General features: G+C 41.8%; 2 protein-coding genes across 3 annotated transcripts; one reads left to right on the top strand and one right to left on the bottom strand.

The window, feature by feature from the left end:
* Positions 1 to 10,002: 10,002 nt before the first annotated feature.
* Positions 10,003 to 13,436, bottom strand: HAUS2 (HAUS augmin like complex subunit 2). Its single transcript, XM_075280850.1, has 6 exons — positions 13,315 to 13,436; positions 12,761 to 12,853; positions 12,404 to 12,473; positions 11,268 to 11,400; positions 10,625 to 10,733; positions 10,003 to 10,312 (listed from the first exon to the last, which is right to left on the bottom strand). The coding sequence occupies exons 1-6, from the start codon at positions 13,399 to 13,401 to the stop codon at positions 10,127 to 10,129; spliced, it is 678 nt and encodes a 225-aa protein (XP_075136951.1). The 5' UTR covers positions 13,402 to 13,436; the 3' UTR covers positions 10,003 to 10,126.
* A 173-nt stretch (positions 13,437 to 13,609) lies between these two features.
* Positions 13,610 to 23,203, top strand: LRRC57 (leucine rich repeat containing 57). 2 transcript variants are annotated; one of them, XM_075280849.1, is made up of 6 exons: positions 13,610 to 13,667; positions 18,120 to 18,260; positions 18,384 to 18,519; positions 21,249 to 21,517; positions 21,730 to 21,915; positions 22,760 to 23,203. In XM_075280849.1, the coding sequence occupies exons 2-6, from the start codon at positions 18,177 to 18,179 to the stop codon at positions 22,799 to 22,801; spliced, it is 717 nt and encodes a 238-aa protein (XP_075136950.1). In that variant the 5' UTR covers positions 13,610 to 13,667; positions 18,120 to 18,176; the 3' UTR covers positions 22,802 to 23,203. The 2 variants fall into 2 exon arrangements, with proteins under 2 accessions (XP_075136950.1, XP_075136949.1); XM_075280848.1 differs by having other exon boundaries at positions 13,621 to 13,705.
* Positions 23,204 to 27,102: the final 3,899 nt, after the last annotated feature.

The following is a 27,102-nucleotide window of genomic DNA, read 5'->3' as shown; positions in this document are numbered from 1 at the left end:
ACTGGTATAGTCACCATTACAGCACCTATAGGGAATTGTCACTCTCTACAGCGTCGCCGTAGTACTGAATGGTATTTTACATGAAAGCCAGAAAGATGATGTGACTACTTAACTAGGTAGATTTGCCATTGAACCTAGAAACGCTGTGTGACAACTCCTATTGGAGCTATGATGGTGGCCATATTGTTTGACAGTATATGAGTATACAGCACCATTATTGTGAAATGAAACGGAATCGCTTTTTGAACAACGTCTTACCAGTAACTAGGCAGCAATACATAGTCAGATCTGATACACCCCATAGGGCAACGCTCCCCAAATCTGCAGACATTGTAAATTGCGCAAGTCTATCAATCTCTGCACAGTATTAGAAGAACTCTTTATTCTTATAGGAACATTTAGCATGATAGCTCTTGGGAAAATGCAAGGTCTGACAAAGGGCTTTAGTTATGCAGTGCTCCCCCTGCAACCACACTGCCGCTTATGGGGGCAAAGCTGTTTTTTAATATCTTAGACACTTACTTTAACTGCCGCCTGCCTGTATTCTCATCCCATCACTGCCATACTTGCTGGGAGGGACTACTATTTATACTGGAGCTGCCATATGTATTCTATTGAGCTCAGTGAGCCATTTGGGAATGAGAGCAGAGAGGCGTCAAAAAATCCACTCAGTATTTTCCAAGCAATGTTCTCCTTGCATAGATGTCAATAATATGCTGCTCTAGTTTTGTCAGGGCTCAGGGTATAGGCTTTGCAGGTATAATGACATCTACAAACATGTGATGTGGCTGTTTTGTAGGTTGTATTGATGTCACTAGATACTAGTGAAAGAAATGGACGACTATTGGGTTCAATTCACAGACTGGCTACCTGCAGTATGTATAAGCTATGGGAAGAACACAAGGCACATGGCTATGAAACCAAGTAGTATTGGACTGCCAATCACACTGATAGAATGAACTATTGTAGCAGAGAATATAATAAAGTTATTTATCTTTATGTGTGGATTCAATTATTGTTTAATTCCTGATAGGACTCCTAGGAGAGTCAGTGAGAGTCCTGCTGACCCCGCCAACACACAGTGATATACAGCCTTCTGTGTACACATTGATATGAGAATAGCTGTCATTTATCCGGTGTGGGCGGAGTGAACCGGACTCCTACTGTCTCCCCCAGGAGTCCTGCCAGGATTTAATCTGCTTTATATCCGGCTGTATATACTATAAACCTACATATCACAGACCTAACCTTATCTGCCTCCATCACATCCTCCTCTCACACAGGGCAGTACAAATCATCTGACAGGTTCACTTTGAAGCAAAGGCTCCACATTGTAGAAAAGCAGCTTTTTACGTTGGAGATTGTGCTGCGTTTTTTTTTTTAGATTATGAGCCCCATATAGCACTCGCAATGTACATTTTCTCCTATCAGTATGTCTTTGGAGTATGGGAGGAAATCCACGCAAACACGGGGAGAACATACAAACTCCTTGCAGAAGTTGACCTTGGTAGGATTTGAACCCAGGACTCCAGTGCCACAAGGCTGCAGTGCTAACCACTGAGTCACCATGCTGCTCCTGAGTTTAGTTTTTTTTTTAACAAAAGTCAGGAGTGGATTTAACAGAATGGAAAAGTTCAACTGTCTTTGACTTTAAAAAAACCGCAGCAAAATCTGCAACACAAAAAGCAGCATTTCCACAATGTGGGGTTTTAGCCTCAAGCGGTTTTCTTGTCTTTCAAGATAGATTTGTATTCACAAGATATGATAACTGACACAAAGACATTCAAAAACTGGGGTTTGCTGAAATTGCTATACAAATGTTCTGTACATGATAGGACATCATTCAGATTCTGATTTAAGTTCTTCTTTGCAAGCAAATTATTACCAGGGCTGTGGAGTCGCAGTCATGACCTTGGGACCAATGTTGGGTGGAGGTGAAATAAGTTCTGCACTCCAGTTTCAGGATAAAATAAAGAATTATTTTAATTATTTAATACAATTATTAATATTGTATAATTAGATGTATAGTTTGTTACATAGGTACTTTCATAAGAATTGAATTCGAGGAGCTTTACTGCTTCTGACTGACCATGGATATCACGCATTTATGAAGGAGTAGGAGGTGGGCTATGGTAAAATAGAAGAGTCGGTGTCGATGGTTTGGCCTACAAACTCCACAGCCCTGCAACAAACATTTCCATGTGGTGTTCTCTATCTGCCAAGTTGTTAAAATGTAGCTTATTAATACCCATTTCATGGTAAGGTGGGTGACCACTGGTATAGTCACCATTACAGCACCTATAGGGAATTGTCACTCTCTACAGCGTCGCCGTAGTACTGAATGGTATTTTACATGAAAGCCAGAAAGATGATGTGACTACTTAACTAGGTAGATTTGCCATTGAACCTAGAAACGCTGTGTGACAACTCCTATTGGAGCTATGATGGTGGCCATATTGTTTGACAGTATATGAGTATACAGCACCATTATTGTGAAATGAAACGGAATCGCTTTTTGAACAACGTCTTACCAGTAACTAGGCAGCAATACATAGTCAGATCTGATACACCCCATAGGGCAACGCTCCCCAAATCTGCAGACATTGTAAATTGCGCAAGTCTATCAATCTCTGCACAGTATTAGAAGAACTCTTTATTCTTATAGGAACATTTAGCATGATAGCTCTTGGGAAAATGCAAGGTCTGACAAAGGGCTTTAGTTATGCAGTGCTCCCCCTGCAACCACACTGCCGCTTATGGGGGCAAAGCTGTTTTTTAATATCTTAGACACTTACTTTAACTGCCGCCTGCCTGTATTCTCATCCCATCACTGCCATACTTGCTGGGAGGGACTACTATTTATACTGGAGCTGCCATATGTATTCTATTGAGCTCAGTGAGCCATTTGGGAATGAGAGCAGAGAGGCGTCAAAAAATCCACTCAGTATTTTCCAAGCAATGTTCTCCTTGCATAGATGTCAATAATATGCTGCTCTAGTTTTGTCAGGGCTCAGGGTATAGGCTTTGCAGGTATAATGACATCTACAAACATGTGATGTGGCTGTTTTGTAGGTTGTATTGATGTCACTAGATACTAGTGAAAGAAATGGACGACTATTGGGTTCAATTCACAGACTGGCTACCTGCAGTATGTATAAGCTATGGGAAGAACACAAGGCACATGGCTATGAAACCAAGTAGTATTGGACTGCCAATCACACTGATAGAATGAACTATTGTAGCAGAGAATATAATAAAGTTATTTATCTTTATGTGTGGATTCAATTATTGTTTAATTCCTGATAGGACTCCTAGGAGAGTCAGTGAGAGTCCTGCTGACCCCGCCAACACACAGTGATATACAGCCTTCTGTGTACACATTGATATGAGAATAGCTGTCATTTATCCGGTGTGGGCGGAGTGAACCGGACTCCTACTGTCTCCCCCAGGAGTCCTGCCAGGATTTAATCTGCTTTATATCCGGCTGTATATACTATAAACCTACATATCACAGACCTAACCTTATCTGCCTCCATCACATCCTCCTCTCACACAGGGCAGTACAAATCATCTGACAGGTTCACTTTGAAGCAAAGGCTCCACATTGTAGAAAAGCAGCTTTTTACGTTGGAGATTGTGCTGCGTTTTTTTTTTTAGATTATGAGCCCCATATAGCACTCGCAATGTACATTTTCTCCTATCAGTATGTCTTTGGAGTATGGGAGGAAATCCACGCAAACACGGGGAGAACATACAAACTCCTTGCAGAAGTTGACCTTGGTAGGATTTGAACCCAGGACTCCAGTGCCACAAGGCTGCAGTGCTAACCACTGAGTCACCATGCTGCTCCTGAGTTTAGTTTTTTTTTTAACAAAAGTCAGGAGTGGATTTAACAGAATGGAAAAGTTCAACTGTCTTTGACTTTAAAAAAACCGCAGCAAAATCTGCAACACAAAAAGCAGCATTTCCACAATGTGGGGTTTTAGCCTCAAGCGGTTTTCTTGTCTTTCAAGATAGATTTGTATTCACAAGATATGATAACTGACACAAAGACACCACCTATAAATCAGAAAAATCTACAAAAAGCTGCAATTAGGTTCCCAAGTGTTCTTCTGTAGGGAAGCAGAGTTTCTTTGCATTGTCCATGACCCTACTGTATGGATACACTTGGTCCAATGCCTCCTAGACATCCCTGCAAGTTTCATGAAAAACATCACCCATTACCTTCATGGTAGCAGCACGTGAGATCAGGTTCCAATTCTAGGACCGCCACATATTCTGGGAATGGGGATCCCGTTATCTCCAGACTACAAGAGTAGGTTACCACTTCCAGACTGAAACTGAATGGAGAAGTGTCCTTGTATGTGTGTGGCTTTCTCCACTGCCGCATATGAGAGCTATAGAAACAGTTCGCAGCCAGTCCTGTATTATTATTTACAATATATATTATGGGCTGGACTGGTGTGTATTATATTTACACTCACCGGCCACTTTATTAGGTACACCATGCTAGTAACGGGTTGGACCCCCTTTTGCCTTCAGAACTGCCTCAATTCTTCGTGGCATAGATTCAACAAGGTGCTGGAAGCATTCCTCAGAGATTTTGGTCCATATTGACATGATGGCATCACACAGTTGCCGCAGATTTGTTGGCTGCACATCCATGATGCCAATCTCCCGTTCCACCACATCCCAAAGATGTTCTATTGGATTGAGATCTGGTGACTGTGGAGGCCATTGGAGTACAGTGAACTCATTGTCATGTTCAAGAAACCAGTCTGAGATGATTCCAGCTTTATGACATGGCGCATTATCCTGCTGAAAGTAGCCATCAGATGTTGGGTACATTGTGGTCATAAAGGGATGGACATGGTCAGCAACAATATTCAGGTAGGCTTTGGCGTTGCAACGATGCTCAATTGGTACCAAGGGGCCCAAAGAGTGCCAAGAAAATATTCCCCACACCATGACACCACCACCACCAGCCTGAACCGTTGATACAAGGCAGGATGGATCCATGCTTCATGTTGTTGACGCCAAATTCTGACCCTACCATCCGAATGTCGCAGCAGAAATCGAGACTCATCAGACCAGGCAACGTTTTTCCAATCTTCAATTGTCCAATTTCGATGAGCTTGTGCAAATTGTAGCCTCAGTTTCCTGTTCTTAGCTGAAAGGAGTGGCACCCGGTGTGGTCTTCTGCTGCTGTAGCCCATCTGCCTCAAAGTTCGACGTACTGTGCGTTCAGAGATGCTCTTCTGGCTACCTTGGTTGTAACGGGTGGCTATTTGAGTCACTGTTGCCTTTCTATCAGCTCGAACCAGTCTGGCCATTCTCCTCTGACCTCTGGCATCAACAACGCATTTCCGCCCACAGAACTGCCGCTCACTGGATGTTTTTTCTTTTTCGGACCATTCTCTGTAAACCCTAGAGATGGTTGTGCGTGAAAATCCCAGTAGATCAGCAGATTCTGAAATACTCAGACCAGCCCTTCTGGCACCAACAACCATGTCACGTTCAAAGGTACTCAAATCACCTTTCTTCCCCATACTGATGCTCGGTTTGAACTGCAGGAGATTGTCTTGACCATGTCTACATGCCTAAATGCACTGAGTTGCCGCCATGTGATTGGCTGATTAGAAATTAAGTGTTAACGAGCAGTTGGACAGGTGTACCTAATAAAGTGGCCGGTGAGTGTATATCTTATCATGGGGTTGGGCTATTTGGTGCACTTTAGTTATCTTAGTAGTTTTAGTACATTTTTTTATTGCTTTTAAGTATATTTGTGTTATTTTGTGCCTAGTGGTGGATAGTAAAGATGGATTTTTCTGATTTATGGCTGTGCACTACAGTAGTGGGCTCTTTGTGTCAGTTATCGTATCTTGTGAATATCTATCTGGAAAAACAGGAAAACCACTTGAGGCAAAAGCTCCATATTGTGGAAATGCTTTTTTTGTTGCAGATTTTGCTGCGTTTTTTTTAAAGTCAAAGACAGTTATGCTTTTCCCTTCTGTTAAACCCACTCCTGACGGTTCAAAAAAAACGCAGCAAAATCTCCAACAAAAAAAAGCTGCATGTCCAACTCTGTGTCTGGCTAAAAAAAACTGGTTTTCCCGCAGACAGGCCGAAGGCGCACACAGACGGTCATCTTTACAAACCTATTCAAGTGAATGGGTTTTAAAACTGATCACTGGGTTTCCATCTCCTGTCCAGTTTTGCGGGGACTGAAGATGGAAACCTGGCGGAATGCACAAACCGAAGAACAAGTGCAGGTATGAAAGCCCCTATGGCTAAGCTTGTACATCCTATTTATTTAAATCTATCAAGAGGAGAGTAAAGTAATGCTGCCAACATATTGCCCTGGTGTCCGACCAAGAAGGAACTTGGTGATAGTTGTGGACAATCAGGTAGTTAGTGGAAACAAAAACCCATCCTCATGAATTACACAGATATTTCCTTACAAAAAAAAAGATAAATATAACACACAAACAGCTGTATCCTGTGTGAACAAGGCCAAAAAATGAAGTGACTTACATCCAAGTTATATTTTTTTTAATTGTTGTCTCCTTAAAGAAGACTTTTCATCACTTTCGCCAAGTCCAGCTTTTGCATAATTTAATAACACTGCTCCCCTGATTATGGCACGGTTGGCCTTTTTACTCTAGCCAATGGTTCCTGAATGCTAGCTGCAGTTCATTTTGGTGACTCACAGGCCTATTTAGGCTTTTTACTGTCAGATGGGCAGTGTCAAACAGAAGCAGCCAAGGGGACGTGATTCTGAGCTCTGAAACTGCCCACCTCTGATTGGAGCTCTGAATCAAGAGCCCCTGCCTGCCCCACATGGTAACTCCATAAATCACCATCCTATGTGGAGGACTTTTTCATCTGCTGCTTTCAGTTTAAAAATGACAGACCCCATTACATTCAATGAGGTCCACACTGGCTCCTTGTGTAATCGTTGTTTTAGCAGTTCCCCTCCCCATTGTTTAGGTCCCCGACAGACCCAAACAGCAAAAAGCCAACACTAGTTCGGTTGGAGATTAAGGAGCAGAGGGTGGGGACTCGCCTGTTTATAAGTCCCGAGCCAACAAAAGGTGCATCAGAAGTGTTGAACCAGCCACAGCCTGCCCTTTAGTATTTTACTCTAATAGATGGTCTGTGTAAATCTCCAGTCACAACAGTCAGCAGTAGGAAGGTCTTGCAGAGCATGTAAAGAGCATGCAAAGCCAGGCTTTATGGAAAAAGGCAACCATTGCTGGAATAGTACCCATGGGATTTTATGGCGTTCCTGTTGAGCTGATGGTTATCAGAGCTCAGGTCATGGTAAATAAAATATGCAGGACCTTAGAACTATTTGTCACTTCCTGAAAAAGGAATCAAAAATGACGTGTCTGCCATAATGGCCTCAGCGATTTCACGCTCATGTAAAACTTTTAGGACAGGGGTTTCATGCCTCAATCCATCAAATTTACTATAATTCACACTAGAACACTGGCATGAGTTATAACAGAAATCTACGGTATCACTGTTTATTATGTTTACTCCCCTTCCCTGAGCTCCGCTATTTATACTCTGATGGTCTGAAGAGACACAGGGGCAAAGCTTCTGGACCCCAATGCAAAATCTGCAATAGGTCCCCTACTTACCTGGTACCATATAGAATAGTGATGTATTCATATCTCATATGTGGCAGAGCGACCGTTTGTTTCCCTATAGGTCAGGGGTAGGGAACGTACGGCTCTCCAGCTGTTGCAGAACTACAACTCCCAGCATGCATACTTGCTCTGCTGTCCTTGGAACTCCCATGGAAGTGAATAGAGCATGCTGGGAGTTGTAGTTTCACAACAGCTGGAGAGCCAAAGGTTCCCTACCCCTGCTATAGGTCTTGGACCTGGTAGCTACTGCACCCCTTATATAGCTATGCCCCTGAACAGACATGTATTCTAACCAGATGCTGTCAACAGACTGAGCAACAGGATCTGACTGAGATATAAAAGTAAAATGGTGGTCCCTAGCCAACCAGATAGCAACTTTGCATGGCCAAAAAGGCGAACATAGAATATTTTTTGCAATAGTTTGCAAGCACAATTCATTCCCTCTTTTTTCAGCTTCATGATATGTGCCAGTTATCGTAGATTTGGTAAATTTAGTTGGCTGTAACCATGGGGGCATCACAAAGGCTTTTTGGTACAAGGTCAGCTGATTTGCCCCCTATGAGCCCCAGCTGCCTTTCCTATATAGATAGCTATTCTGATAGATTAGATTACTAATTATTCTAATTAATACAAATTACTGCAGTTAAATATGGGAATATATAATTAGAACTAATTATAATCTGAATGTCATTTCCAGACAGCACTTGGAGAGCGATAGCTGGAAGACTAAGGTACAGGCTTTATCTCTTATTGGCTTCCTACAGATTATGACTGCTCAGCTGCTCCCGGGATTCTTGCAGTGCTTTGAGAATGACTTCTTAGCCGTTCGCAGGCAGGCCTGTTGGGCGGCTGGGTTACTTGGCATTAAAGATGAGATGGTGAGTATTGAAGGATATGGTGAAATTTATTTCAACGAGATAGTGAAAATTACCCTACATAACAATGACCACTAAACTGTATGATTCATAGCTAGAGTATAATTGACCAAAAACCATATACATAATTATTGATATGCAACATCTACAGCTTTTCAAGGACATCTATTTTACATTAGTGGGGATCCAAGAGAGGGCACCCTCACTGATCAGCTGTTTTCCCTGTGATGGCATGAGCTGCAGTGCTTAAAGGGATCCTATCATTCAATCCCTTTTTTTTTTCTAACACGTCGGAATAGCCTTAAGAAAGGCTATCCGTCTCCTACCTAAAATCCCGGTTTCTCTCAGTTATGTAAATGAGTTCTTTTGCGGCACTGGGGGTGGGCCCCAGCGCTCAAACAGCACTGGCGGCGGCCCCAATGCTGCCAGAGAACTCTCCAGTGCCACCTCCATCTTCTTCTGCACCGAGGTCATCACCGCGTCTTCTTCCGGTGGCGGCTTGTAACTTGTAGGCCTCAGGCCTAGGGCAAGCCAACGGTGCGTGCTCGCGGCCACAAGAAAAATGGCCGCTTGCATAGTATTGGAAGCGGCCATTTTCTCGTGGCCAGCGGTATTTATCCCGGTAAATGACAAGGCTTCACAAGGGTTATAAATTTATGTTCACATACGATATTAAACTGCTCTTGGCAGCAGGCTGAAAAAGCCAGGTCTGTTATTTCTCTATGTAAACACACAGACAACACTGAATCCATTGTGTACAAGCATTTGCATATTATCTGACCTGCTCCAAGCAGCGCGCTGAGACACTGACATGGGAAAACCCCTTTAATCCAAATTGGTAGTTTGCTAATTTTAAACATGCCGGGAAAAAGAAAATCTACCGTAATTTGTGGCAAAATTCTAAAACAACGAGAGCTATGAAGGATGCCAGAAGTCAACAGACTTCTCCTCAAGTGGAGTTGAGGAGGATTGAGCAAGCTAGGTGTCAAGCGGCTCTTACAGCAGCCAAAATGCCGGAGAAGGCGGATTATCGATGCCAACAACACACTCACTATATGGCGTCCCAGCAAGCTGCCGGAACAATCACAGGCACGGTGCGAGGAACAAGTTCAGCAGCAGGATAGCTTGAGAGCTACCGAAATGCCGGAGCAGGCGAACCATCGACGGCAGCAATTTGCTGAATATGGGCAGATCATCAACACCAACAACACACAGACGAAGTCGTGGGCAGAGGCTAGTTGTATAATAAAGTGTTATAGAATTTGACAGCACACTTTGTGTATTGATTCTTCATGGTTTACTTCCAGTAGTCAAACAGTCCATCCTGGTGATAAGACGGCTATACTGATGCATGGTAGATTTCAGAAACACAGACACAACACATAAGCTTATATGAAAAGGTTAGATATTTAATGTTACAAATTTATATACAAAATATGAAGAATCAAAAGTTTTTAAATATTTAAAGGTGTTGTCTGTCCCAAATAGATATTTTCATACTGATGACTGATAATATTATACATCATAACATCTTTAAGTTTAACTCTTTGTTGTTAACCCTCTGTCGGAGGATTGTGACATCAACATACCATTCAGTTAGTGGTGTACATTTTCAATGGACAAGTAAGAAGTAGATTCTTTGATACTACTGGAACTTTCTTCTGTGCTGACCTGGAATTTTTCTTGCAGAAATTTATTCATTTTCTCTCTCCACGTCAAGATCTGTTCTGTCACCTCCTCTAGATCTGCCTCAAGGGCTTCCATTCTAGCCAAGGCATTATCCTAAAACAGAGATGTGGCATGTTAGGGGTTATGCCATAACTGAGATTTATCACCTAATCACAGATGGGTAATGAATGCCTGATCACTGGGGGGGCCCACTAGTAAAGACCACTACTGGTCCCTAGAACAGGAGGCTGAGTGCCCTACATGACTACATTCAGTGTCTAGGGCCAGATGCAAACAGCTCAGTGTTCTTTGGTGGGAGGGGGCCCGAGTCACAGCTATCAGACACATATCACCAATCCATCGTGTGGCAACCTCATTAATATTTACAGGCCCCCTCTCAGTTCCTGGCCATGGACTTGTTCTTACCACATTCTTCGCACATTCTGGGATGCGGGGAATGGTGTGGATGGTTTGGATGTAGACTTCCAGCTTCTCTATGAATTTAACGGCAAGTGGCAAGAGTTCAGAGACAGACCTGCGCCATAGGAAGGGAGATGTATTAAACCTGAAGCTGTACATAAGTAGATAGTCATACACCTGCAACACATATGTTACACATGAATATAAACTTGGTGCTATGTACTTGATTTAATAAAAATATAGAACTCCTGTAACAATGAAGTGTATGGTATTACAAGAGTCTGATTAATGGATTTTTCTACTAAGGAATACAGGAAGGAGCCAGGAGCTTTCACACCAATGCTAGATGACTGACAGTGTAGTCTCCAGTGTAGGCAAATCCTGTGACCCAAAATGTGTCATGTCATGTGACCACTCTCATCTTGATATATATATACATACACATATACACAAATATATATCTTATACATAATACTAGAAGTAAATGAGAATAGCACCAAGTAGCCTTGATGCCTATTGACTTCTAAGCACCAGCAGCAACAATATCAATGTATTGAACTAATGCACAGCTTAAGAGGCAGCACTATAAATGGACATGTAAAGTAGACTAATGCAATTCTTAGTTTACTTTTCAGAACTAAGAACATACCTGTGGTATGACGCCTCAATAGGTAAATTTTCTTGGCACAATGGTTTAGCCAGTCTCTGTCTCAGACTACGTTTCTCTCTTATTACCGCCTCCAAGTGGCTGTTTATTGCTTGCAGGGTGTCATATTTCTGATCTAGAATTTTAATTTGGATATGAGAACTGGTCTACAGCTCAAGGGTAAAAGTAAAGTATGAATTTCCCCAATGCTCTGGTATTTCAATAATGGCGGATGGTATGTTCCAACCATAAAATTTCAAAATTAGGATCTGCTTTTATCCAGAAACAGCTCCACTCTTATCCATAGGTTGGGTCTGGTACTGCAGCTCACCTACAATCAAGTGAAAGGTACTGGGATGCAATAACAGAGAAAACCTATGGACAAGAGCGGCACAGTTTCTAAACAAAAACATCATGCTATTTAATCTTATACATGAATTAATCCAAATATACACATGCACAAAATTGTTGGTACCCCTCATTACATTAGGCTTCATGTTAGTTTATATTTCAGTTTTTTAGTATAGTTTCAGTTTTTACAATCTGCTGCTCTTGTCCAACATAGTTTGAGAACAACGGACTTAAACACTGGAATGACAGATGCAGATGGAGCCACCTCCATCTGCATTCACTCCTATGTAAAAAAAAAACCAAAAAAACAATAAAGGACACTTACAGATGGCTTTGACAAGTAAACAAACATGACAGAACAAGGCTTCCATCATATTTTTACGCTGCAGTGAATGCAGATGGAGGGGGCTGCATATGTCATTCCAGCACTGTTTAATTCTGTTGCCTTAATCCTATGTTGGATGAGAGCAGTGGACTGTAAGATCAGAAATGTCAACCCAAGCTAAGTTCACGCTATCATTACAAATGTCCGTTGCTCTCATCAGTCAGTCATTCAGCGCAGAACTTCTGGTGGCTTCCCTGGCTTCTGCTGTGATTTGTCCAATTTCTGTACAAAATCTTTAAATTCCAGTTCTCTGTACACAGTAGTAGGCTTGAAAAGATCATGATGTCACCAAGTACAACTCTTTACTTGCCCCTTTTATTTGCAAGAACAGATTTATTACACTTGAAATAGAAAAATAATGGAAGATGTGAAAAACATTGGAAGATCAATTTGAAAAACTCACTGAGAAAAAACGCATGAGTTATATCTGCCGTCTCCTTCTCAAGTGTCAGCATTTCTAACTCCAAGCTCTTCTGCAAACAATAAGATACATAGTTACAAGAATGAAGTCGGTCATCAGAAAACTCAATATCAGACCAGCCACAGTGTATGGTAGGGTATATAATGCTGAGCACAACCATACCTTTTACTCTCTAATATAATTTCATTGGTTATGCCCAGATTTTCTGCTTGTCTGGACACAGATTCATAAGAACAATGCGGTTTCTTTCAAGATTTTCACACAATCTAAACCATAATTCCCACTGGAATTAAAAACTGAAGACCAAGAAGTTGGAGAGGGGGAAGAGAGAAAGCTCACCTTATTGATTTCAGCCTTGAGTGCAGAGATCTTCTCTAGCTCCTCTATATGACTAAAGCATGGGGTTTCCTTCCAAGTCCGTTTGAGGGCATGCTAGGGAAAATAAAGCAGATTTATTATAAAGTCTTATTCCAAGTGGGACGTTGATCTCGGGTTGCAGGGAATTGGATGGCATTTGATCTGGCCAAAATTGTGGCTGAAAAAAACTAAACTAAATAGATATAGAGTAATGTATATGCAATAAACATATATACCAGAAACAGAAGTCAATGGAGATCCTGAAGGACTGTGAAAGACAAGTAACATGTTCTTAGCTGCACCTTGTACAACACCTAGATCACGTGACTATAACTTTGTAATGAACGTACACAGTAGATGTACCGAGGACTGACCATAGTGCCGTGTGTGTAGATAGATAGATTAGATAGATAGATAGATAGATAGATAGATAGATAGATAGATAGATAGATAGATAGATAGATAGATAGATAGATAGATAGATAGATAGATAGATAGATAAATAATATATAATGCGCACCCCAAGCCTTCAGTACCTGTGACAAGACTCCACTCCCCAGACACTTCTCTATCAGTAGCGCAGCCGCCGTCGGCTGAACCGGGTCCCAGGGATTGGTCGCCATTACTTGTCACTGACACAGACAGCCCGAAATGACAACTGCTTTCCTATAAGCAAAAGAGAGCGCTAAATGTGAAGCCAGCCAATCATAAAGTGCGCTCAAATCTGACCCATTCAGCGACTCGTACCCAGCGCCATATTGTGGCTGGCACGTAAGTTCTGTTACATTGGCGTGCTCTGGCGCCATCTTGTGTGTGTCAAACTCCAGGGATGTGAAGGTGGAGTCGCGCTTTCCGGAAGAGCTGTGCCTGGGATTGTAGGGAGTAGCCGGTACCGTAATCCTTGCATGTTTATTCCGGTCTGTAGTGGTGGGTAAGAGCTCTGTTTTGGGATTTCTATATAAAGTAGTGCATTTGCTTGGCCTGCCTGTATTTGTAACTTTTAGGTGAACAGACTTGGTTGATGCAAGTTTGTTAGTACAGGAATGTGATCTGATGGGAGTTGTTGTCCCATAGAGATCTGTTAGGCAGGACTGTATCTGTAGTGATAGTGGTAGAGGGGCCATGGCTTGTGGTAAGTGCCCACCGCACAGGATTGGGCTATGTTTACATCTGCATTTGAGTCCCAATTTGGGGCCTCTGGCATAAAGCCCAGCAGAAATCTCAGCCGAAAGAGTCCTGCAATCCCAATTTTTTCATCCGGCAATGCCTGTGATAAAATAACAGACACCTGATGCACCCCTATATAGTCAATAGGGTTCCTCGAGATCCGCCATTGTTTATTGTGACGGTTTTCTGTTCTATGCCTTGTATCACTTCTTATATGTAACAGTGTTATATGGAAAGCTGTAACCCCCGGGAAGTTATATTGCAGAGTATGACGGAATATGGCTTATTTCTACTAGTTGTATTAATAGAAATCTCTTTATAACAATATTATCTCTGTAATTTTATGTCATACACAAAGGTGGAGCCGTATGGAAAACACTGCAGTCATCTGACTGTCCAAGGGCAAATGAATTGCCTGATGTACTTAAGCTTCTTATGTCGGGTGAATGTAATCTGCTGCCTTAGCTTCACATTACAGACATATCAGGGAATATCTAGCAGACGTACGGCTAGAAGAAAAAATGTCCAGCATTGCTGGAGATCCACAAAAAAATCCAGCTTTATTTAATCCATATAAAATGATCCACGTACAGACCCCAGCGCCAGCAGATACATGTTTAGGCAGATAGACTTTTCTTAGGGTGCCTTCACACGGAGTTTACGCTCCGTGTATTCTGTCCATTTTACACATGTAAAAATACACACGTAAAATGTAGTTAGCCATTGAGTTCAATGGCTTGTTTGTATAACGCGCGACTTTTTGCATATGGGATTCTGGAAAGTCCCATGCTTTAAAACACCTTCCTCCCAGAGAAAATGGGGCTGCTAACCACCAAAGAGAAAACCCTTGGTATATACCAAGACCACATGCACACAACCCAGTCTGAATCTGAGTTGGGTCCGACAGGGTTATCTGAGTGCATTCTGTTAAGCACTTACCTCTATAGGGGCTTCCGATCAGGTCTGTTCTGATGAAATGGAGTAGGGTAGGACCTGTTTTTTTGTCATCAGAACAGACCCTCAGATACCCCCTTATGATATTTTTGCACAGGCCTTGCCACTTTTCCGAAAGTGGGCATGGACATTGTTTCCACTCTTGCTATTTTCGTTATCATTTAGGCCACCAAAGAGCGGCCTTTGTTGACACAGGGTTCATCCAGACTGGTGTAAAATATACTGGTCTTGATGAGCTCCTCCTGTGTGTTCTAGAAATGGCCACCATGTTGGCCATCATGGCTGTTTTTGATTTTCATATGAATAAAGTATGACAGGCTAGCAGTCTGCATAGGTTCCATTCACATTGCGTTTTGTTGGAGGACAAAAAAGAAAAAATCTACCATACTTTTGTGTCTGTCAGTGGATGGATAGCCATTAGAGATGAGCGAACACTGTTCGGATCAGCCATTCCGAACAGCACGCTCCCATAGAAATGAATGGAAGCACCTGGCACGTTCACTTGGCCGGTCGCCGTGCCAGGTGCTTCCATTCATTTCTATGGGAGCGTGCTGTTCGGAATGGCTGATCCGAACAGTGTTCGCTCATCTCTAATAGCCGTCTGTTGACATCAGTTATTTCCATCCATTAAATAGATCTGTTATATATGTGTGTGTATACAGTGTATATATATATATATATATATATATATATATATATATACACACACACATATATATAACTGTTATATATATATGTGTGTGTGTGTGTATATATATATAATATACACACACACACAATGTGAATAGTGCTTTATATAGCCGAGGCAAACTCCATTAATGCTTGGAAATCTTCAAGGAAGATTGTCAGAATAAACCAGGCCTAGTGTTTGCACACAACAACACACTAGAATATTTCCACAACACATCAGTGCACCAAATACAGGGAAGGGGGGGGGGATTATTAAAGCTACCACACCAGTTTTGTGGAACATTTTACGCACATTCCCGTTTGCAACCAGTTGTCAAATTTACGACTCCATTGCCACTTTAGAGAAAATCAAAGAGGTTGGATCAAGGCGGTTGGTCAGGAAGCCTGACAGGTTTACTGTACCTCAGATTTACTGTAGCTCACTCAGTTGTGAGTTATGCAGGAACTTTACAGTTTTAATTTCTGTCTGGCCCTACGCCTTGTCCCTGTCTCTTTAAAGCTTTGATGCCAGATTCTCAACCCAGCTGTCATTGGTCCTGACCTACTGTACACACAAAAATAATAAAACAGGATATAAATAATGCACATGAATACCGAAACACATATGGGAACAAGCCAGAATATCTAGTTTTTATATAAGAATTTATTTCTGTAAAATACAAGTATAGAGAATAGATACTACATACCGTATAATGGCATCAGTAAATATGAAGGTACAAAACAGCCGCACTGAGAAATAGTGTACATGACACCCAACCCTCTCCCTCTGAAGAGCAGCACAAAAACAAACCCCCAAAGGGGCAACACGGTGGCTCAGTGCTTAGCACTGCAGTCTTGCAGCACTGGAGTCCTGGGTTGAAATCCCGCCTAGATAGATAGATAGACTGCCATTGTAAATAGTATCAAAGGGCTCAAAGTAAGTGCAACCACCCAGAGAGAGAAAAACGCGCTCATAACCATAAATAATGTACACACAGATACAAACGCATTTATAATAGATAAACGTATAGATAGAAATCAGGGCTGGGCAATTACTTGCTGCTGGGCCCTGAGCTACAAACCATTTTGCCATTATTATAATGCGTACTTGGGGCGTAACCTGAGATATTGTCATTCATTGTAATTGAGGTAAAATGTCCAATTAATCGTGATTTAGATCATAATTGCTCTGTCCTAATAGATATCCATTTAGTCCTGGTAATGTGTGTCTCTAGATCTGGCTTATGACGTCCCTCATGTGCACACTGTAGATATATAACAATAATCCTTTATTATACACATATCATAGACACAGATTGGTTGGGCTGTTACTGCCAGGATCTCATTAGTCATGAGAATAAAAGGGTCACAGTGTTGGTTTAGCGTTTGTGGCCGAAATGTCAGAGGCGCCCACTGTGCAGCTCCGTTGTAGTAAAGCAGCCCCTTCATTCTCGGCCTTTATAGGCCCATATCTTCTCACAAGAGGATGGCATGTTCTAGTCGCTTTTGTAATGCACAAATCTCCTTATTTTTATTGGGAGACACAATACCAAGTATTTCAGTTCTCAGCCCCTGTATACCAGGAGACAGATACATTCTCAGGATGCTTTTCCAGAAACTGTTTAGTGCAGTTTTATGAGCACATTTTAAAGCCGGAACTAAATCTGGATTTTAAGAGGACATGTCACGTCTCCTGATCTGTTTTATACATATATTCCCCATGAAATATAACAATTCTTCATCCCCTTTTCTAGTATGTTGTATTGTATCCTGTAAGTTTCTGAACACATTTACCAATTTGTTTTATTACTTTCTTATTGTAGATTTTTTTGAATGGTGTCTTCTGTATTATAGGAACAACCATCTTGACTAGCACTGTTAACAGCATTTAGACATATACTTTACAGCAGTGACATGGACATGGTGCGGAATCCACGTCATAATCCGCCCCCTCACAATGGCGGTCTATGGAGAGCGCTAGCGACAGAAGCGACATGACCTTTCTTAAGGCGAATTCTGCCTCAGGAAGTGAATGGGAGGCGGAAACCGTGACACGGTTTTTCTGGCAAAAACCATGACCCAAAACTGCAACACGGTTTTTACGGTCCATTCACTGGCCAGGAGGGAAAAAACGCCTGGCGTTTTCTGAAGCATTTTTTTACCAAAAAAACGGTCCAAAAACCAGAGCAAGGTCCAAAAACCGCTTCCTAATTAGGAAGCGTTTTTTTCCGGACCGACCAAATTACGCCACACAGTATTCACGTGTGAACTTAGCCTAAGTGTTACACAAACTGAGTATATGAACCCGAACACAGCTGGCAGCTTGGCTTTGACTGTCAGTGGGAATGGTGTGGGTAAGGTGGCAGCCATGTGATGGGGCCTGGGGGGGTTAATTTATTCTAGAATTAGGACCAGCATCTATCTGACAATTATGGCATATCCTGTGGCGTTCCTATTAACAAGCCTTTGATTGACATGTCATATTGACAACTTGATATAATATGTGACTGTATAACTCCATAGCTAATGTGAACAATTTTGCAAACAACAGGACTACAAGGGAACTTTTCTTCGAGACCATCCTGTATACTAGTTGTCCATCAGCAACATGGGTAACAGTGCATTAAAAGCTCATATAGAAACAGCCCAGAAGACTGGTGTGTTCCAGCTGACTGACAAGGGATTGGTGGAGGTGAGCGTTGGAATGGTTTGGTATATATAATATATATATATATATATGTATATGTAACATATGTATCTGCTTGTGTACATATACGTATGGAATAATCTGTTTGTCTTATTTTTTCTCCCAAAGTTCCCAGAGGAGCTGCAGAGGTTATCGGTGAACCTACGAACAATAGATCTATCCAATAACAAGATAGAAGTTTTGCCTCCATCAATAGGGAAATTTGGAGTTTTGAAGAGTTTGACACTGAACCACAACCGACTAAGTAAGACTTTTATATCTGAGGACTGTATTCGTGTGGGAATTGTTACCTGTGTTTTCTTGCACATGTTATGATTGCCATGGCCTATCCTGATCACTGGTCATCATGGTACTTCCGCCATGTTTGTCATGGCCTTACAATATGGGCATCAGTGCTGTTTCTTTTTACAAGCTAGGCATCTGTGTGATCATGACATGACCAGGATAGATTGTTATTCCTTGGGAGTAAAGTAAAGTTGTTGAATAAGAGCAAGTGGATTGCTTAAAAACAGTTGGTGTCTAAGACACGGGACATATATTGAAAAATTCTAAGTTTTCAAAATATAAAATTATTTTCTGAAAATTAAATATTCCTTTAAATTCAGGTCCTCCTTCTGCCATATGGCAAAAGTGAAGCTGTGGCTCAGCCTGTACATTGCCCCATCTGAGTTGTATAAGTGGAGCTTCATATAGCACCATGTGACTTTACCACATGGCTGCTGTGACTAATAGATCTATTGGATGATGTGGACTGAGTTGGGGACTTAACCAGAGAGGTCTGTAAGAGCCGTGACTATAACTGAGACATAATAAGCATCCTTAAAGTCTTAAAGGGTTTCTCCAGTAAAAGAAAAAAAGTGTGCATTGAAAAGACTCCTAATAATTAATTACCTTTAATTAGCAAAACCTGCTAATTCTAACCAGGAAGGCAATCATTTTACTAAGTAAAGATGGCCGCCATCCTGGTACACACACAAACCTGCCTGATTCAAATTGGTGCTCAGTTTGTTCCTTGCGCTCAGTCAAGCCAGAAGTGTGGCCTCAAGTGTGGCATGAAATACAAAGAAAATTTCCATTGCTTTATTCATGATTGACCTGGGAAATGCTGTTCTGTTTGCTGTCCAGGAGCACTTAATATAATAATTTCATTATAGAATAAATGTAATTCATGATTCAGTGTTGTTTACACAGGAACTACAGCAATTATTCTGCCTAATTGTTACAGATGAGAATGTCCTCCATCAGTGTAGGAATATTAATTCTTCACTTATCCGCCAGTGTTGATTCCTGAGCATGTTTTATCCTTAACCCCTTGCAGACTTCATTCGGATGCAAATACAGTTGATTACAAATTCAGATTATAAAGGGGGCAGTTACTTGCTGTTGGACCCCCTGCAACCTCGGGCCCTGGGCTACGACCCATTTTGGTTTTATTATAATCTGCCCCTGGGAGCGTAGCATGTAAAAAGGGCCTGGCCTAAAATAGTTGTTTATTAATCGTGATTGAGGTAAAATGCCCAATTCATTACGGTTAAAGGGGTTTTCTGGGCCAAAAAATATTTTTCAAAAAAGGTCAGTTCTATTAATAGGTTAATAAATGCACCCAAATACCTTTAGCAGTGTTTTGAGTGATTTCTGGGTTTCTCTGTGAGCTCTTGGCATTCTCTGCATTTGTTTACACAAATTACTGGCTTCACTCAGAGCTGACTCGCACCACCTCCCTATCTTATTCCCTCCCCCTCCCTGTTTCCCTAACTTTTCCTAATTAATTCAACCCTGCCCCCCACCATCATACTTACCTGTCTTCTGATCTGGACCTTCTGGGCGTGGGACATCACTTCTTCGGGGCCATGCCTGTGCAGTAGAGCCGAAGTGCCGGCATGCGCAGTAGCCAGAATGTCTGGACTAGAAAACAGGTTAGATTAGCAATATGAATTGATCCCGGACAACCCCTTTAAGGTCATAATCTCCCAGCCCTACCCCTTACACAGTTCCATCTATCCAGTGACTCCAACTCTTCTATTTTCTACAGCCCAAGTCTGACTCCTTCATAAAGCTCCTTTAATGCACAGAATTAGCCAGTAGTATAATCCCTATGAAAGGAAATCTGCAACCACCTATACGTTTAATAAATGGATAGTCATTTTATTTTGAAGTCTGAGTCAAAAATGGCGGGAAGGGGAAGTCCAGCATTACTGTGTTTTTTACCATAAGTGTCCAATTCATAATATATAAAGTAATTCTCCAATGCATTTTAAGTAAAAATTCTACCCCACTTCAGTTGTTCAGTGAGTCCGTGACCAGCCAGAAAGAGGTGAAGGGGTTTTCTCCAAATACACTGAGACAGTAAATATTGGCTATCCTATAAATATTGTTTAGGGCGGGTTCACATCTGCATCCGGTCTCCGCTTTGCAGGTTTCCGTTTTCTGCCCGAGAAACTGGACAGGAGATGGAACCCGGCAGTCAGTTTTCAAACCCATTTATTTGAATGGGTTTGCATAGTGTCCGCCCGTGAGCGTCTTGTGCCTCTCTGCGGCGAAACCGTTTTTTTTTTTTTTTTTTCAACTGGACACAAACTCGGATATGCAGGACTTAAAACCCACAAAGCGGAGACTGGGTGCAGGTGAGAACCCACCCTTAAAGGGTTAATATTTTGGTTATCCAGTTCACCTTTTGTATGCCCCTCCCAAACTAGAGCTTTGGGGGCTGATGAATCCGTTTGATAAGCCCTTGTAGGTTGTACTCCAGAAAAAGTCCTCGGCAGCTCTGGTCAGATGAGAGCTGCCGACTGACAGTTTGTAGATATTTCTATGTGTTTGCGCAGTTAAGAAAACTTACTATATAGATCTAACTTCAGCTTGAAATTGTCTTTAATGATATTAAGTGGGTTGCTTAAAACTTTCACATAAATATGAGCACTAGAGGGCGCACTCTTTCTCATTTCACCTGTATATGTTGTTTTTCCATTACAGACAGGATTCCTGATGAATTGTGCAAGCTAAAGAAACTAGAGACCCTGCACCTTGCTAGCAACCAGATTAGCCGCCTTCCTGCTGACTTTGGTCAGCTTTCTGCCTTGAAGACTCTAAACCTTTCTGGTAACCAGCTCCGTGCTATGCCCACTCAGCTCTGCAATTTACGGCACTTAGATGTGGTGGATCTGTCAAAAAATAAAATCCAGGCAATTCCAGATGAAGTTTCAGGGGTGCAAGCCATAGAGATAAACCTGAACCAGAACCAGGTAAGTAATCACACAGAACCTAAGAGATAAGTGCCAGGGAAGGGAGTGTTATAGGAGTATTATACATATAGTACAGTATTCATCATGCAGCTGTGGTGCGCCTCTAGGACTAGTAGCCATCTTCTCATGATGCCTTTGCCCCTGGAGCTTTCTGCTTAAATTTCTACAGACCAAATTGTATATAATTAAATTATCTGGTATTTTTCTTGTAGATATCCCAGATCTCCGTGCAGGTCTCGCGCTGCCCACGTCTTAAGGTCCTTCGACTTGAAGAGAACTGTCTGGAGCTCAGTATGTTGCCTCAGAGTATCTTGAGCGATTCCCAGATCTCCTTATTGGCTGTAGAAGGAAACCTCTTTGAAATAAAGAAACTTCGGGACTTGGAGGGTTATGATAAGGTCAGTATTTGAATGTGTAGCCTGTAGCCAGTATGACCTCTTATCTAGATCAGGTTTTCATCACTTGACAAAAGGGAAGGGAGGCTACTAAGGACATCATTTAATCCAGGGGGTGTCTCAAACACGTGGCCCCCAAGGCCATCATCTGTGGTCAGTGGCCTTCTCCCTAGTTCTGCCAATCCAGCTTCTTAATACTTACCTTTCTCCTCCTCCCATCTCAGGCGGAGTTGGAAGGAGATGGCACAGGAGCAGTTAGGTACAGGCCATTAAAATGTAGGGGGCCACTGGAAGGAGTGAAGTCCGTTTACCCGGGCCAAGTTAATGACCTCTGATTTAAGCTAACCTGTCATAACATCCACTTGATACAAACTGGCACTCTGGTATAATTAAACTCCCACTAATAATATCCAAGACACATGGGAGGGGTCTGACCACTAAGATCAAAAGAATGATGGTCCTTGGGTGCACCATGTGAATACAGTGGTGTTGTACATGTTTGCCCCTTTAATTTCCTCGGTGGCGGTGGTCATGCTGCTCCAGGAAATTAACTGTTTATGGCAATCGTACGGCCCCTCCCCACATTGATCTAATGTTTATAATGTAACCCAAATGATGCCAAAACCAGGTATGGTTTATAACAGAGAACCAATAAAGGACAGATGGAACGTTAATCCATTCCTGGTTTTGGTTTCAAAAAGCACAATAAAAACAAACAAAAAAAAAAAGCCATGACTGGGTGTCCTGTACCCATAAGTAGGCTGGTACAATATAGATATATTTGTGAAATGCCTAGTAATAATTGTGTCACTGCATATGTTGATCCAGACATGTATTTGTTTTCCAGTACATGGAACGGTTCACAGCGACACGGAAGAAGTTTGTGTGATGGGGCAGCATATCTTGAAGGGTTAGCATTAGCTTCGGCAACTTCTTCTCCAGATGGTCAGGGTGAGCCCTGAATGTAGGGCCTGTGCCCAGGCCTCACAGCTTCTTACATCAGCTAGGGTACTCCCATCCAGTAACAGCATGGGCAGATGGGAGCCATTGATGAAGATGTGTGGACTGTAACCGCTGGCAGAGACGCTGTTTGCGGTATAAGATGGGTTGCAGATTTGTTTTGTTTCTGTTGTTTTTGCATTGAGCAAGTGCAACTAATGTGGAGCCAGGCACCCCATGGATAGAAACGCTACATCTGATTCAATTTACTATATACCATTATTATTTCATGGACTTAATTTTATTTTTTTAATTTTTTTTGCATTTTTCCAGATTGTAATCTAATCTATACATCCTTATGTAATTTATTTTGCACTTTTACTAAATGGATTTTTTTTTTTTAGCCATGTTATTTGTCAAATAAAGTATGTTCAACAGTTTATTCATGTAGTGTTATTACTGGTTAACTACAGGGAAACCTATCCAAAATACCTCCTCTATGGGAAGACTGCCCACTTATAAAAGGTAATACTGAAATTCTTGTCTGGATATTATGCATTCTGGCTGTGCTCATTGACACAACCATACCACCACCCTCGCAACACCATTTTGCAGTGCAATTTCATGTGGTTGTTTCAAAGAAGTTTCACTGTCTATAGCAGGGGTAGGGAACCTTTGGCTCTCCAGCTGCTGTGAAACTACAACTCCCAACATGCTCCATTCACTTCCATGGGAGTTCCCAGAACAGCAGAGCCAGTATGCATGCTGGGAGTTGTAGTTTTGCATCAGCTGGAGAGCCGTACGTTCTCTACCCCTGGTCTATAGCCTGTGTACAATTCTGTCTGCATGTAGTCCTTAAGATGGATTGTATAGGTAGACTTTGACTCACTGGGAGCTCTTTATCCTGTTTAACTCCTTATGCTTGGTTCACATCTGCGTTCGGAAAGTCCACATGAGGACCTCCCCAAACGGAATACCGAGCACAACTGCAAGTGCTGTGCAGTGACAGCACACGGACCCCATAGACTATAATGGGATCCGTGTGCTTGCGGTGCGCTGTCCGCACAAATCATGCGACATTTGTAGTCAGACCAACTGTAAAGCTCCTCTAATTCATAGTAAAAAAAAAAACCTAGGGACTGGTCACTTAGAAATTTCCTTATTTTTGAAAGAAAAGCAGTTTTGTTTTTGTTCAATGAAGATAACATTAAATTACTCAAATATTCTCTATACATTGTTAATGTGGTAAATGACTATTCTAGCTGCAGACATCTGGTTTTTCATGCAATATCTACATAGGTGTATAGAGGCCCATTTGCAGCAACCATCACGCCACTGTTCTAATGGTACATTGTGTTTGCTATCTGTGTACGAAGGCTAATGGATGCAAGTATGTTAGCACAGCTGGTTAGAGAAGCTATGAAACTGACCTTCCTTTGAGCTAGTTGAGAATCTGGAGCATTACATTTGTTGGTTCGATTAAACTCTCAAAACGGCCAGAAAAAGAGAACTTTCATGTAAAACGAGACAATCTATTCTTGTTCTTAGAAATGAAGGCTATTCCATGTGAGAAACTGAAGATTTCCTACAATGGTGTGTACTACTCCCTTCAGAGGACAGCACAGGCTCTAATCAGAGTAGAAAGAGAAGTGGGAGGCCCCGCTGTACAACTGAGCAACAAGACAAGTACATTAGAGTCTCTAGTTTGAGAAGTCGATACCTCACAGGTCCTCAACTGGCAGCTTCACTAAATAGTACCCGCAAAACGCCAGTGTCAACGTCTACAGTGAAGAGGTGACTCCAGGATGCTGGCCTTCAGGGCAGAGTGGCAAAGAAAAGCCATATCTGAGACTGGCTAATAAAAGGAAAAGATTAATATGGGCAAAAGAACACAGACATTGGACAGAGGAAGATTGGAAAATAGTGTTATGGACAGACGAATCGAAGTTTGAGGTGTTTGTATTACAAAGAACATTTGTGAGACGAACAACAACTGAAAAGATGCTGGAAGAGCCTGACGCCATCTGTCAAGCATGGTGGAGGTAATGTGATGGTCTGGGATTGCCTTGGTGCTGGTAAAGTGGGAGATTTGTACAAGGTAAAATGAATAAGGAAGGCTATCACTCCATTTCGCAACATCATGCCATACCCCGTGGACAGCGCTTGATTGGAGCCAATTTCATCCTACAAACAGGACAAAGACCCAAAGCCACCTCCAAATTATACAAGAACTATTTAGGGAAGAAGCGGCAGCTGGTATTCTATCTGTAATGGAGTCGCCAGTGCAGTCACCAGATCTCAACCCCACTGAGCTGTTGTGGGAGAGCTTGACCATATGGTATGCAAAAAAGGCCCATCAAACCAATCCAACTTGTGAGAGAGGCTTCTGGAAGCATGGGGGGGAAATTTCTCCAGATTACCTCAGCAAATTAACAGCTAGAATGCCAAAGGTCTGCAAGGCTGGAATTGCTGCAAAAGGAGCATTCTGTGACAAAAGCAAAGTTTGAAGGTTAAAATGATTATTTCAAATAAAAATTATTATTTCTAACCTTGTCAATGTCTTGACTATTTTCTATTCATTTTTCAACTCCTTTAATAAAAGTGAGTTTTCATGGAAAATGCTAAATTGTCTGGGTGACCCCAAACTTTTAAATGGTAGTGTAAATATGCAAAGTCACTATACATCTAGCTATGAAATAGCAAACTGTGAAAGAATTATTTTATTTTGGAGCTGGAGTTTATTTTTTTTTACTCTGCCTTTTAGCTGTGCTCATTTTCATATGAATAAAATAGCAAATCTACAATGTCCTGGGATAAGGATTATAAACAATTTACAGTAGAAGGAATTCACAGCACTCCTGACTATTGCTGGATCAAAACACTTAAGTTAGTACATTAGTAACATGTTAGGCAGAATATCCCAAACGTTCCTGCTTTAGACCAATGGGTATCTGCCATAGGAGAGCGAGCGATATATATCCAGCACTTTCATGGCAGACACCCACTGATAAAGGTCTAAATTGGGACCGAAATGTTCAGGATATGCTGCCTGACATGTTACTGATCTACTAACTTATCTAACACTGCCAATTTTTATCAAGAGGTCTGAAACAAAATTTTTGCCCTGATTTAGAATTGCTGTGAATTCCTTCTACTAGGATCAGGGGATAACATTCCTTAGAGAGTGTGCACCTTCACAGGCGTATGGAGACTTACAAGCCTTTTTCGCTCCACAGGGGGGGATTATGGGAAAAATATGCAAATCTGGTTTCCAAGATGTAAATAGGAAAAAAGAGTGCCTCTGCTTGCTGCCCTTTAGGGGCAGCCCCCTTAAACATCATGCACAACTTGTCAACAAGCCTTAATGCTATGATGCGGGGTTTAGCCAAACTAGCATTTCTATTCCAAAAGGAACAGATTCCCAGCTGTGGACAGCGCTGTTTTGATCTGTTGGAGCGAAAAAGGCTTGTAAGTCTCCATATGCCTGTGAAGGTGCTCACTCCCTAAGGAGTGTTGTTATCCCCTGATCCTGGTCTATAGTTTCTCCCTCTGCCAAACTAGTATCCCTACGGTGTGCTGAAGAGATCCAACAGATCAAAACAGCTCTGTCCACAGCTGGGAATCCGTTCCTTTAGCAATAGAAATGCTAGTTTGGCTAAACCTCGCATCATAGCAATAGACTTGTTGAAAAAAGTTGTGCATGATGTTTAAGGGGGCAGCAAGAAGAGGCACTGTTGTCCTATTTACATCTTGGAAACAGATTTGCACATTTATCCTTCTACTATTCCACTACATACACACTATGGACTGCGTACAGTACATAGCTTGTGTAATGGTCACTATTCATGACATATCTAGTAAATAATGGGAGGAATATACCAAAATAGGCAGTTTTCTGCTGCAAGTGGTGCATTTTTGGCATACAGGTTTATGTGCCACTTTTTCCATTTTCCAACATGCTTGTCACTTATTTTTTTTTAAAAAATGGATGGTAATCAAGGCAAGTTGAAAAGGGAATGTCTCGGGCCCAAAAGACTTACCATAACTCATGTCATAAAGTGGTTTGGCTTGTATCTGAAATCTACAGCAGGCATCAATTTTGGCGCATGGTACCTCAGAGGATGCCCCAGTATTAAGAGGTTGGAGCCTCTTCCTTTATGACATTGTAGGAATGCAGTGTAGGTAATATCATTATATACTATACCAGACACTGGATCCTCTCTATGCTGTAGAAATAAATTCATAATATCA

Source organism: Leptodactylus fuscus, chromosome 7 (genome assembly GCF_031893055.1).
Source record: "Leptodactylus fuscus isolate aLepFus1 chromosome 7, aLepFus1.hap2, whole genome shotgun sequence".
NCBI classification, from domain to species: domain Eukaryota; kingdom Metazoa; phylum Chordata; class Amphibia; order Anura; family Leptodactylidae; genus Leptodactylus; species Leptodactylus fuscus.
Note: the sequence above shows the minus strand (reverse complement) of the source record. Positions and strands in the feature narration are given on the sequence as shown.